The sequence below is a fragment of the Ranitomeya variabilis genome, chromosome 2 (genome assembly GCF_051348905.1).
Source record: "Ranitomeya variabilis isolate aRanVar5 chromosome 2, aRanVar5.hap1, whole genome shotgun sequence".
Lineage (NCBI taxonomy): Eukaryota > Metazoa > Chordata > Amphibia > Anura > Dendrobatidae > Ranitomeya > Ranitomeya variabilis.
This window is the reverse complement of record NC_135233.1, coordinates 1074180542-1074195305: the sequence shown is the minus strand read 5'-3', so window position 1 is coordinate 1074195305 and position 14764 is coordinate 1074180542. Positions and strand designations below refer to the sequence as shown.

Here is a 14764-nt window from a genome sequence, read left to right as displayed (position 1 = left end):
TAGATAGTGCCTAAAGGTACCGTCACATTAAGCGACACTGCAGCGATACAGACAACGATGCCGATCGCTGCAGCGTCGCTGTTTGGTCGCTGGAGAGCTGTCACACAGACCGCTCTCCAGCGACCAACGATGCCGAGGTCCCCGGGTAACCAGGGTAAACATCGGGTTGCTAAGTGCAGGGCCGCGCTTAGTAACCCGATGTTTACCCTGGTTACCAGTGTAAAAGTAAAAAAAACAAACAGTACATACTCACCTTCGCGTCCCCCGGCGTCCGCTTCCTGCACTGACTGAGCGCCGGCCCTAACAGCAGAGCGGTGACGTCACCGCTGTGCTGTACTTTGACTTTACGGCCGGCGCTCAGTCAGTGCAGGAAGAGGACGGCAGGGGACGAGAAGGTGAGTATGTACTGTTTGTTTTTTTTACTTTTACACTGGTAACCAGGGTAAACATCGGGTTACTAAGCGCGGCCCTGCGCTTAGTAACCCGATATTTACCCTGGTTACCAGTGTAAAACATCGCTGGCATCGTTGCTTTTGGTGTCAAACACGACGATACACGCCGGTCTGACGACCAAATAAAGTTCTGAACTTTCTTCAACGACCAGCGATATCACAGCAGGATCCTGATCGCTGCTGCCTGTCACACACAACGATATCACTAGCCAGGACGCTGCAACATCACGGATCGCTAGCGATATCGTTTAGTTTGAAGGTACCTTAACTCTACAGAGATATCCCTCCCTTACAGCAGAGGTTGGCACCCTCGCTATTGATTTGGCACCCCCGCTCCACGTCAACTGACCCTAATTGACCCTGAACAGGGCTTTTTAACAAAAGCCACCACCAAACAGCTATATGAAAAATATAATGCTAATAGTGCAGATGATACAACTACTCTTCTGTGCTTAATCTGTACAGAGCCCTCCAGTGATATAACGTTACAGAGATGGATTGACATGCATAAATGCTCCTTATGTCTATTATTTCATAGTATTGTAAAGAGAGAGTTGCAATATATCACTGGTCAGAGACAAAACATATAGATATTATAGACCTAATAATCCCTAGATAATTCCTCTATGATATATAATTGTTATTTGATAAGCGAATAGGTCATGCTTTGTATCGTGACTATATAAGCCGACTGATACTACCATTACCAGACCCTCCATTTCTCCTTTCCAGTCAAAAGAATCATTTTGTATTTTTTGTGAAATATCATTAAAAGTTAATTTTTTTGTTTTTCCAAATCGTTTTCTTTTTGATTCACATCCTGGTATATCGAGTTGTCCATGGAGTCAAAATCGTCACTAAACCTGTAGATAAATTCCCCAAGGGGTATAGTTTCCAAATGGGTCACTTGGGGGGATTCTGATCTTTTAGCAATCAGGGGCTCTATATATGGAATCCGCAAAATCTGCGCTCCAGGAGGCAAATAGGGCTCTGTTCCTCTGTTCCTCCCGAGTCTCTTCGTAAGGCTAAGTAGTACTGCACAGCCACATATGGGGTATTTCCACGTTCAGTAGAAATTGTGGGATAAATTTTAGTGCCATTTTTACCCACGTCTTGTGTAAAAATGTAAAATCTGAATTTTTGTTTTAAAAATGTAGTTTTTTTCCTCACTGCCCAATGATATTAAATTCTGTGATTCATCCGTGGTGTCAATATGATCACTGCACCCCTAGATGAATTCATTGAGAGGTGACATTAGTAAAATGGGGTCACTTATTGGGGTTTCTGCTGTTCTGGCACCTCATGGGCTCTCCCAGTGGGTCATAGCACCTGCAAACCATTACAGTATAATCTGTCTCCTTGCTTTCTGAGCTTTGCAATGTGCATGAAAAATGTTTTCCCGATTACATGTAGGGTATTGTTGCTTTCAGGAAAGAATGGACCTCAGTTTGTTGTAAAAAAAATTCCTATTAACCCTTAGAAAAATGTAAAACTGGCGGCTAAAACAACATTTTAGTGGTAAAAATTTAATTTATTGTTTCTTCACAGCTCAGTGGCATAAAATTCTGTGGGGCATAAGTGGTGTCAATATGATCACTGCACCCCTAGACACATTCAACTGGGATTGAAGTTTGTAAAATGAGTTCACATTTTGGGGGTTTCTGTTCGTCTGGCATCTCAGGGGCTTTGCCATTGTGACATGGCACCCACAACCATTCCAGCAAAATCTGAACTCCAATATCTCGCCTCTTCCCTTCTGAGCTTTGCACTGTGCCTAAAAGTAGTATCCCCCACATATGTGGTATCAGCATTCTCAGGACAAATTGCACTACAAATTGCATGGTGCAATTTCTCCTGTTTCCCTTATGAAAATGCTAAATTTGGGGCTAAAATAACATTTTTGTGAAGAAAATGTGATTTTATTATTTTCACGGTTCAACATAATAAACTTTTGTGAAGCACCTGGGGGATCAAGTTGCTCAACATGCATCTAAATATATTCCTTGATATGTCTAGTTTCCAAAATGGGGTCACTTGTGGGGGGTTTCCACTTTTTGGTCACATCAGAGGCTCTCCAACCAGGACATGACGTACACCAACTGTTTTCGGAAATTTTACATTAAAAAAGTCAAACTGTGCTCTTTCCCTTCTGAGCTCTTCCGTGTGCACAATCAGTGGTTTTCTCCTTCATATCGGGTATCGGCGTGTTCGGGAGAAATTCCACAACAAATTTTGGGGTCCATTTTCTCCTGTTACCCTTGTCAAAATAGAAAAATCTGGATCTGAAATAATTTTTTTGTGAAAAAAAGTTAAAAGTTTTTTTTCCACATTCCAAAAATTCCTGAGAAGTACCTGAAGGTTTAATAAACTTAAATGTGGTTTTGAGCACCTTGAGGGGTGCAGTTTTTAGAATGGTGTCACTTTCGGGTATTTTATACCATATAGACCCAAAAAAAGTGACTTCAAGTGTGATGTGGTCCTTAAACAAAATGGCTTTGCAAATTTTGTTGGAAAAATGAAAAATCACTGGTTCAGTTTAAACCCTTATAACTTCCTAACAAAAAAATGTTTTTCCAAAATTATGCTGATGTAAATTAGATATGTGGCAAATGATACTTATTAACTATTTTGTGTCACATAACTCTAATTTAATGGCATACAAATTCAAAGTTGGAAAATTGCAAAATTTTCAAAATTTTCGCCAAACTACTGTTTTTTTCACAAGTAAATGTAAGTCATAGCAAAGAAATGTTGCCACTGTCATGAAGCACAATTTGTCACGAATAAACCTTCTCAGAATCACTGAAATGACAGTGGTCAGAATTGTAAAAATTGGCCTGGTCATTAAAATGCAAACCACCTTCAGAGATGAAGGGATTAATTAGTGAGTGATTCCTACCTGCCCTTTAGATTTGTAGCTTTTAGCTCAGGAGAGGCATGATTGATAAATATTAGGTTTAGGGATCCATCAAAAAAGGTACATCTTATTGCGAATGAATTATGTGTTTGCATACATCTTAGCTCTTACACAGCTTTTGTTTGTATGTTGTGCAGTGACGGCAGATTGCACCTGTTCACACTTGCTTTGTTCTGTTCAGAGCTGCTTGTGATTTTTTTCATTTTTTGCAATTATAACTCTTGTTTTCTCATTGTTTTTCCAGGTGAACCCTTCGATAACATCCTGAATATAAATGCTGCTGTATCTAATATAATTGTCTACATCTTACTGAGTAAGCGATTTGATTATGAAGATCCCACACTTTTGAAGCTGATAAAGATGTATAATGAAAATACCATGTTAACTGGTTGCCCAATGGCTGTGGTGAGCAGATCAAGTCATTTGTATTTGAGAAATAGTATTTTACATAATTCACAAGATTTGTAAAGTGAGATTGGTGAGGTTGCAAACCATAATGCACCCCTACTCTTAAACTTATAATTTTACAAAAATATTTCTCAAGTGTGATGTCCATTGCCAGTCAAAAAGTTGGAATGCTCATCAAGCAATGCTTTCCCTTATTTGAATTGGAATGTGCAAATTATAAATTCAGACTGTTGGCAGCAAAGCAGCAAAGAAATACATTTGGAAAAAATAAAGAAACAAGCCAAACCAGAATTTATATTGAAACTAAAGATCACATTTTATTCTGATGACAGCTTTACACCCTTAACAAACGGGCAGTGCCATCAAATGTCATCTGGAATGGCTTTACAACAGTCTTGAAGAAGGTCCCCAGAGGTGCTAAACACTTGTTGGCTGCTTTGCCTTCACTCTGCATGCAAGTCATCCCAAACCAAGTCAACTGGATTAAGATCATTTGATTTGTGGAGGTTATGTCACATGTCAAAGCACTCCATCCCTCTCTCTCTTAGTCACATAGTCCTCACATTACCCGTACGTATGCTTTTGGGTCCTTGTCCTATTGCAATACAAATTTTGGTCCCAATAATTGTAAATCAGATATTATGGCATGTCATTGCAGAATTCTGTGGTGACCCTGCTGGCTAAGTATGCTTGAATATAGAATAAACCATCATCAGTGTCACAAGCAAAGCTCACCCATACCATCACGCTCTATATTGCTTGAGGAACACAACACATCTAGAAACCATCTAAGCAACAAAGACATGGCTGTCGGTGCCAAAAATTTGAAATGTTGACTCCTCAGGTTACAGAACAGATTTCCACTGATCCAATGTCCAGTGCTTGTGTTATTCTTCACAAACAAGTCTGCTCTTTTTGTTTGCCATGCAGTGTAGTGGCAATTTGCAGCAATTCAACCATAAAGGCCACTTCTCGAAGTCTAATATGGACAGTATATGTTAATGTTATCTGAGGAGCAATCAATTTGCAGTTTCATAGACTGGTAACTGATGAACTTACCCTCTGCAGCAAAGTTAGTTCTTTGTATTCCTTTCCTAAGGCTGTCATCAGGATGCAAATTTATGGTTTTCATGACTGCACTTGAAGATACCTTCAAGTTTCTAGCAATTTTCTAGATTGTCAGGCCTTGGTATTTTATGGTAATGATTAGAGGAGATCAGCGAATATTTTCAGAATCAGTTGACTAATCTGAATTTGCCATATTTGTGCCATATTCTTACGCTATTCATACCAAATTTATGTTTGATGCTAGGTTCCGAACATATTAATTTATTTATACTCCCTTTGACTCTAATGATGTTTGCCTGTGTTCAGCGAACATTGCAAAAACAATCATAATAGGAACCGAATTTTGAAAAATTTGCTCAAATCTAGTAACGATGGCTTGTCACATTTTGTTTAATTGAGTGGTTCTTATTTAATTTATTTAATTCTGGCTTTGGAAAGTCATGTAATTGGAACTGTGTACCAACATTGCCTCTGCAAAACACATCTGATTGCCACAGATATTTTCTGAATGCTGGATCTTCCACAAATAAATCCTAATGAGATAGAACTAGGGTTGAGCGACATTTAATTTTTTGAGATCGAGTCAGGTTTCACGAAACCCGACTTTCTCAAAAGTCGGGTCGAGTGAAATCGGCCGATCTTATTGAAAAGTCGGGGTCGGGGATCGGCCAAAACACGAAACACAATGCAAGTCAATGGGGAAGCATACTTTTTTAATATTTACTTCAGCGCGATAATGTTGAAAAGCCGGTAATTCAATTGCTGGCTTTTCATTTCTCCTGCCTAAACCCGACATGATATGAGACATGGTTTACATACAGTAAACCATCTCATATCCCCCTTTTTTTTGCATATTCCACACTACTAATGTTAGTAGTGTGTATGTGCAAAATTTTGGCGCTGTAGCTTGTAAAATAAAGGGTTAAATCGCGGAAAAAATTGGCATGGGCTCCTGCGCAATTTTCTCCGCCAGAGTGGTAAAGCCAGTGACTGACGGCAGATATTAATAGCCAGGAGAGGGTCCATGGTTATTGGCCCCCCGTGGCTAAAAACATCTGCCCCAGCCACCCCAGAAAAGGCACATCTGGAAGATGCGCCTATTCTGGCACTTGGCCACTCTCTTCCCACTCCCGTGTAGCGGTGGGATATGGGGTAATGAAGGGTTAATGTCACCTTGCTATTGTAAGGTGGCATTAAGCCAGATTAATAATGGAGAGGCATCAATTATGACACCTATCCATTATTAATCCAATTGTATGAAAGGGTTAAAAAAACACACACACATTATTAAAAAGTATTTTAATGAAATAAACACACAGGTTGTTTTAATATTTTATTGCTCTCTCAATCCAGCTGAAGACCCTCGCTTGGCAAAATAATAAACCCACAATATACATACCCTCAGATGAACTGTCACGTCCCACGAGGTAATCCATCTGAAGGTGTTAAAATATTTTACAAGCAGGAGCCCTGCTAATGCAGCTGTGCTCGTGCTTGTATGCCCCGGTGAATGAAGGAAATGTAGGTCAATGACCTATAGTTACCTTCAGTCGCGGTGAATATGCAAAAAAAAGGGGGATATGAGATGGTTTACTGTATGTAAACCATGTCTCATATCATGTTGGGTTTAGGCAGGAGAAATGAAAAGCCGGCAATTGAATTACCAGCTTTTCACATATATCGCGCTGAAGTAAATATAAATATATGTATATATATATATATATATATATATATATATATATATATATATATATATATATATATATATAAAAAAACGAAACCCGACTTTGCAGCGAAGATCGCCGACGGCCGACCCGATCCCACAGTGAGATCGGGTCGGGTTTCACGAAGCCCGACTTTCCGAAAAGTCGGCCGACTTTTGAAATTGGCCGATCTGTTTCGCTCAACCCTAGATAGAACTATTCATTGGAACTATTCCTGGTGACAACCTGATGAAGCAGCATGATAGAATGTCAAGGGGTTGTAAAGCTGTCATAAGAGTATAAGGGAGTTACTTTGAGGTATCTAAGCTTAAACTCATAATACAGTTTATATCCATGCAAAAAAACTACAGCATTACTACACGATTTAAATAGTGAGTGGATCCTGTTTGAGTAAAGACCGTCAACTACTAGAATTATCTAGTCTATATTTTGGCCTACCAAAAGAGATCCTGACGGATGAAGTGTATTCTTTTATGTCCAAAGTGATGAGGGAGTTATGTAAGACTTTCCAGATTACCCAACTCTGAACATCGGAGTACGAACTGCAGATGGAGGGCCTGGTGGAGAGGTTCAGCAAAACCTTGAAATCTATGTTAAAGAAGGTCATGGAGAAGGATGGCCATGACTGGCTTTGCCTGCTATCTTACCTAATGTTTTCCATTAGAGAAATCCCACAGGCTTCTGCGGGATACTCGCCATTTGTTCTGCCATACGGTGACACCTTTGAAACCTTCTGGACATTGCAAAGTAGACCTTAAATGTGGAAGTAAAACCCCACTGAAGCATCATCAAACATGTGGCCTGGATGCAGGACAGGATCGCGATGGTGATGCCGATTGTGAGGGAGAGCCACAAGACTGTCTACAACCGGTTGACAAGACTCAAACAGTTTAGCACTGGAGACTGGGTGTTGGTATTGATCCCCATGGTAGAAAGTAAGTTCATGGAGAAGTGACAAGGGCCATACAAGGTGATAAAAAAGTTGAGCAATGTCAACTACAAGGTCCACTAACCAGGCAGAAGAAAGCAATATCAGGTGTACCATGTTGAAGAAAAAAGGGGGAATTCTCCAGCGATGAACCCAGTAAAAAAAATGGAGTATGAAATGTAGAAACTTCATTAGAACAAATGCAAGGACATAAGTGCTGGTCACCACATGGGAACCTGGGTGCAACAACCGACACCTTTCAGCTAAGAGCCTTTATCATAGTAGTACCACATTAATCTACTCAAAGTAAGGCGAGACAGGGAACCAGAGAAAGCAACGTGCCTAGGGGACAATTCTGAAACCAGGATTAAGGATGTCACAGTGGGAGAAACACTATCACTGGCCCAGAAGCCATAGTGCCAGGATTTGCTTCAGCGGAATCGGTACCTGTTTTTGGAGTTGCCAGGTTGTATGCAGGTTGTGGAGCATGAAGTACTGAAGGAACTGCATGTGAGGGTGAACCAAAAGCCTTATTGAATTCCTGAAGCCCCCTGTGTGGTGATCTCCAAAGGAGGAGGATGATGAGTCTGGGCATCACTGAAAGCCCCATTGTCCTTGTGCCGAAACCAGATGGAGAGTGGCATTTCTGTAAACAGAAAGTTGAATGAGGTGCCCAAGTTTGACTCATATACGATGTCCCAGGTTGATGAGCTCATTGAGAAGCCAGGTATATCTCCACCCTGGACCTAACAAAGGGTATTGGCAAATTCTACTGTCCCCAAGTGCCAAGGAGAAGTGTTGTGAACTCTGTTTTCGGGCTCCCTCTTGTGGTCACAGGTGGTATTGTGTGAGTTTGGTTTTGGGCTCCCCCTGGTGGCTTTGTTTGTTATCCTGTGGGTCTGTGGCTGATCAGCTGCCTCGTTATTCACCAGGGAGGTTCCTATTTAGCTCTGCTACACCTTCACTTGTTGCTGGCTGTCGATGTACTCAGTGCTATTCTGATTACTCCTGTCTATCTTCGTTTTCAGTCTCTTCATGAGAAGCTAAGTTTCTGTTTGATTACTTTTTGCTCATCAGTCTGCAATATGATTTCTGTGTATGATGAGTTTAGTCCAGCTTGCTAATATGTGATTTCTTGCTGCTGGTAAGCTCTGGGGTACGGAGTTGCTTCCCCGTTAGTTGGTGCGGGGGCTTGAGCAATCTCTGCGTGGATATTTTGTATAGGGTTTTCTATTGACCGCACAGCTCCCTTCCTATTTTCTGCTATCTAGTGTTAGCGGGCCTCATTTGCTAAATCTATTTCATCTCTGCGTTTGTGCTTTCCCCTTAACTCACCGTTAATATTTGTGGGGGGCTTTTCTATATCTTTGGGGTCATTTCTCTGAGGCAAGTGAGGACTTTACTTTCCCTCTAGGAATAGTCAGTTTCTCAGGCCGTGAAGAGACGTCTAGGATTTCCAGGTAACGTTCCACGGCTACCTATAGTTGTGTGCGGATAGGATCAGGTTGCGGTCAATCCAGTTACCACTTCCCCAGGGCTAGTCGTCGGTTTAGTTACTTAGCTAGTCAGATTTGCAATCCTTCCACTAGGATCATAACAGTACAGCCGACCCTAAAGTGTTAATTGCATGGCAGAAGCAGGAGAAGAGAAGCCTTGAGAATTTTTTTTTTTTTTTTGCTGCCGTGTGTCTAGCTGCTGTGTGTCTAGCTTCTCTCCTCCTCTTAATCTTGGTGTGGCTCTGTGTTCAGCTGCTGACATGGATATCCAGAGTTTGGCTTCCAGTGTAGATCATCTTGCTGCAAGGGTACAAAGTATTCAGGATTTTGTTGTTCACAGTCCTATGTCAGAGCCTAGAATACCTATTCCGGAGTTGTTTTCTGGAGATAGATCTAGGTTCCTGAATTTTAAGAACAATTGCAAATTGTTTCTTTCTTTGAAACCTCGTTCCTCTGGCGATTCCGTTCAGCAAGTTAAAATTATTATTTCTTTCTTGCGTGGCGACCCTCAAGATTGGGCCTTCGCATTGGCGCCAGGGGATCCTGCATTGCTCAGTGTGAATGCGTTTTTTCTGGCCCTTGGATTGCTCTATGAGGAACCTAATCTTGAGAACCAGGCTGAAAAAGCTTTGCTGGCTCTCTCTCAGGGGCAAGATGAAGCAGAGGTGTATTGCCAGAAATTTCGGAAATGGTCGGTGCTTACTCAATGGAATGAGTGTGCCCTGGCTGCAAATTTCAGAAAAGGTCTTTCTGAAGCCATTAAGAATGTCATGGTGGGATTCCCTACGCCTGCAGGTCTGAATGAGTCAATGACTCTGGCCATTCAGATTGATCGGCGTTTGCAGGAGCGCAAACCTGCGCACCATTTGGTGGTGTCTTCTGAACAGACACCTGAGTCTATGCAATGTGATAGAATTCTGACCAGAAGTGAACGGCAAAATTATAGACGGCAAAATGGGTTGTGCTTTTACTATGGTGACTCAGCTCATGTTATCTCAGCATGCTCTAAGCGCACAAAAAAGATTGATAAATCTGTCACAATCGGTACTTTACAGCCTAAGTTCATTTTGTCTGTTACCCTGATTTGTTCCCTGTCATCTTACCCAGTTATGGCTTTTGTAGATTCAGGTGCTGCCCTGAGTCTGATGGATTTGTCATTTGCCAGGCGCTGTGGTTTTGTTTTGGAGCCTTTAAAATTCCCTATTCCACTAAGGGGAATTGATGCTACACCATTGGCTATAAATAAACCTCAGTACTGGTCGCAAGTGACCATGTGCATGACTCCTGTTCATCAGGAGGTGATTCGCTTTCTTATACTGCATAATTTGCATGATGTTGTCGTGTTGGGTCTGCCATGAATGCAGACTCATAATCCAGTCCTGGATTGGAAAGCAATGTCTGTGTCAAGTTGGGGTTGCCAGGGAATTCATGGCGACGCTCCTGTGGTGTCAATTGCTTCGTCGACTCCTCCTGAAGTCCCTGCGTTTTTGTCGGACTACCAGGATGTATTTGATGAGCCCAGCCTCAGTTCTCTACCTCCTCATAGGGATTGTGATTGTGCTATAAATTTGATTCCTGGTAGTAAGTTTCCTAAGGGACGACTTTTCAATTTGTCAGTGCCGGAGCATGCTGCTATGCGGAGTTATATAAAAGAGTCTTTGGAGAAGGGACTTATTCGCCCCTCCTCCTCCCCTCTTGGTGCGGGGTTCTTTTTTGTGGCTAAGAAGGATGGTTCCCTGAGACCTTGTATTGATTATCGCCTTCTAAACAAAATCACGGTCAAATTTCAGTATCCTTTACCATTGTTATCTGATCTGTTTGCTCGCATTAGGGGGTCTAGTTGGTTCACCAAGATAGATCTTCGTGGTGCGTATAACCTTGTGCGTATTAAGCAGGGTGATGAATGGAAAACTGCATTTAATACGCCCGAAGGCCATTTTGAGTACTTGGTGATGCCTTTTGGACTTTCTAACGCTCCTTCTGTCTTTCAGTCCTTCATGCACGACATCTTCCGCGAATATCTGGATAAATTTATGATTGTGTATCTGGATGATATTCTGTTTTTTTCTGATGATTGGGAGTCCCATGTTAAGCAGGTCAGGATGGTGTTTCAGGTCCTGCGTGCCAATGCTTTATTTGTGAAGGGCTCAAAATGTCTTTTTGGAGTCCAGAAGGTTTCTTTTTTGGGTTTCATTTTTTCTCCTTCTACTATTGAGATGGACCCAGTCAAGGTTCAGGCTGTTCATGACTGGACTCAGCCTACATCTGTTAAGAGTCTTCAGAAGTTCTTGGGTTTTGCTAATTTTTACCGTCGCTTCATCGTTAATTTTTCTGGTGTTGTTAAGCCTTTGACGGATTTGACCAAGAAGGGTTCTGATGTTACTAATTGATCTCCCTGTCTCTCAGAGAATGTCTGTCATCTGGGTGGTTTGTGATCGTTTTTCTAAGATGGTCCATTTGGTGCCCTTGCCTAAGTTGCCTTCCTCCTCTGAGTTGGTTCCGCTGTTTTTTCAAAATGTGGTTCGTTTGCACGGGATCCCTGAAAATATTGTTTCCGACAGAGGATCCCAGTTTGTGTCTAGATTTTGGCGGACCTTTTGTGCTAAGATGGGCATTGATTTGTCTTTTTCGTCGGCCTTCCATCCTCAGACGAATGGCCAAACCGAGCGAACTAATCAGACCTTGGAAACCTATTTGAGATGTTTTGTTTCTGCTGATCAGGATGACTGGGTGACTTTTTTGCCATTGGCCGAATTTGCCCTTAATAATCGGGCTAGTTCTGCTACTTTGGTTTCGCCTTTTTTTTGTAATTCGGGGTTTCATCCTCGTTTTTCCTCGGGTCAGGTGGAGCCTTCTGACTGTCCTGGAGTGGATCTTGTGGTGGATAGGTTGCATCAGATTTGGAATCATGTGGTGGACAATTTGAAGCTGTCACAAGAGAAGGCTCAGCGCTTTACCAACCGCCGCCGCTGTGTGGGTCCCCGACTTCGCGTTGGGGACTTGGTGTTGTTATCTTCTCGCTTTGTTCCCATGAAGGTCTCCTCTCCTAAGTTCAAGCCTCGGTTTATCAATCCTTATAAGATTTTGGAAGTCCTTAACCCTGTGTCATTTCGTTTGGACCTCCCAGCATCGTTTGCTATTCATAATGTGTTCCATCGGTCGTTGTTGCGGAGGTATGTGGTGCCTGTGGTTCCTTCGGTTGAGCCTCCTGCCCCTGAGCTGGTTGAGGGAGAATTGGAATACGTGGTGGAGAAGATCTTGGATTCTCATATTTCTAGACGGAGGCTTCAGTATTTGGTTAAGTGGAAGGGCTATGGTCAGGAGGATAATTCCTGGGTTGTCGCGTCTGATGTTCATGCGGCCGATTTGGTTCGTGCCTTCCATGTGGCTCACCCTGATCGCCCTGGGGGTTTTGATGAGGGTTCGGTGACCCCTCTTCAAGGGGGGGGGTACTGTTGTGAACTCTGTTTTCGGGCTCCCTCTTGTGGTCACAGGTGGTATTGTGTGAGTTTGGTTTTGGGCTCCCCCTGGTGGCTTTGTTTGTTATCCTGTGGGTCTGTGGCTGATCAGCTGCCTCGTTATTCACCAGGGAGGTTCCTATTTAGCTCTGCTACACCTTCACTTGTTGCCGGCTGTCGATGTACTCAGTGCTATTCTGATTACTCCTGTCTATCTTCGTTTTCAGTCTCTTCATGAGAAGCTAAGTTTCTGTTTGATTACTTTTTGCTCATCAGTCTGCAATATGATTTCTGTGTATGATGAGTTTAGTCCAGCTTGCTAATATGTGATTTCTTGCTGCTGGTAAGCTCTGGGGTACGGAGTTGCTTCCCCCACACCGTTAGTTGGTGCGGGGACTCGAGCAATCTCTGCGTGGATATTTTGTATAGGGTTTTCTATTGACCGCACAGCTCCCTTCCTATTTTCTGCTATCTAGTGTTAGCGGGCCTCATTTGCTAAATCTATTTCATCTCTGCCTTTGTGCTTTCCCCTTAACTCACCATTAATATTTGTGGGGGGCTTTTCTATATCTTTGGGGTCATTTCTCTGAGGCAAGTGAGGACTTTACTTTCCCTCTAGGAATAGTCAGTTTCTCAGGCCGTGAAGAGATGTCTAGGATTTCCAGGTAACGTTCCACGGCTACCTATAGTTGTGTGCGGATAGGATCAGGTTGCGGTCAATCCAGTTACCACTTCCCCAGGGCTAGTCGTCGGTTTAGTTACTTAGCTAGTCAGATTTGCGATCCTTCCACTAGGATCATATCAGAGAAGGCCGTCTTTTCTACACCTGACAGTTGCCCCAGCTACCTTCGAGAAAGCCACAGAAGCCTCTCACAAAAAGTATGCCACAGGTTATCTGGACAACATCGTGATCTTCAGCCTGTAATGGGGAAGTCATCTACAGAAGGTCCAGGCAGCATTGGATGCTCAGAGGAAGGCAGAGTTTACCATAAACCCAAAGAAGTGCACTATTTTGAAACAAGAGGTGAAATACTTGGGCTTTATAGTCAGAAGGGGCAAAATCAGGCAGTAAATAATGTAGAGGCAATCTAGAATTAGAGGCAAAATGTCTCCAAGAAACAAGTTTGGGCATTTCAGGGAATTGTGGGATACTATTGTTGATTTATATTGAATTTCACCATAATAGCCACCCCAATGACTTATCTTCTTAATGCCACAAAGATATCCATGGCTAAAAGGTCATCTGAAGCAGGGATGGCATTCCAGGAGTTGACATTCGCACTGTGTAATCAGCCAGTTTTGATCGCACCTGACTTCAGTAGGGAATTTGTGGCCCAGACGGATATCTCAGAGGTAGACTTGGGGTCTATGTTGTCCCAGGAAGTAAATGGGTAAATGGGGAGGCACATCCCATCCTATTTTTAAGCAGAAAACTCTCTGCCTGTGACAAAAGCTACGCCATTGTGGAAAAAGAATGCTTGGCCCTCAAATGTTCAATTGATGTGCTCAGGTACTACCTGTTAGAACGGAAGTTCAGGTTAGGGTCAGACCATGTACCACTGACATGAATTAGGGAAAGTAATGGGAGGATTGCCAGGGTGACTAGTTGGTTTCTGGCGCTCCAAGACTACAGCTTTTATGTGGAGCACAGGCCCACGGAAACAACATTGTAACACATATGCCCTGTCCAGACTTCACTACGTAGTGAGTAAAGGTGCCAAAACACATGGCTTTGGGGCAGAGAGGGGGATAGGTGACAAAGTCTGTTTCAGAAGGGACCATAATCAAGGGGAAGACTACTGACTTCTCAGATGTCCAGAAAGCAGTCATTGACACACTCCACAAGGAGGGTAAGCCACAAAAGGTCAATGGTAAGGAACCTAGCTGTTCCCAGAATGCCGTATCCAAGATTATTAATGGAAAGTTGAGTGGAAGGAAAAAGCATGGTAGAAAAACGCGCACAAGCAACCAGGATAAACACCGCCTTAAAAGGATTGTTAAGAAAAGGCCATTCAAAAATTCACAAGGAGTGGACTGCTGCTGGAGTCATTGCTTCAAGTGGCACCACACACAAACTTATCCAGGACATGGGAACAAATGTTAAATTCCTTTTGTCAAGCCACACATGACCAAAAGACAATGCCAGAAGTTCTTACCTGAGCCAAGGAGAAAAAGAGCTGGACTGTTAGTCATTGGTCCAAGGTGTTGTTTACAGAATAAAGTAAATTTAGCATTTCATTTGGAAATCAAAGTCCCAGAGTCTGGAGGAAGAGTGGAAAGGCACACAATCAAAGCTGCTTGATGTCTAGTGTG

The 14764-nt window shown here is 42.6% G+C and overlaps 1 protein-coding gene across 2 annotated transcripts in view; it reads left to right on the top strand.

Annotated features, from left to right (window-relative positions):
- Window positions 1-14764, top strand: part of LOC143808687 (cytochrome P450 2A10-like) — a 186864-nt gene that overhangs the window by 55916 nt on the left and 116184 nt on the right. For both annotated transcript variants that reach the window (XM_077291597.1, XM_077291599.1), the window contains exon 5: window positions 3614-3774. In XM_077291597.1, the coding sequence (XP_077147712.1) occupies window positions 3614-3774 (161 nt within the window). The remainder of the gene's footprint in view (window positions 1-3613; window positions 3775-14764) is intronic.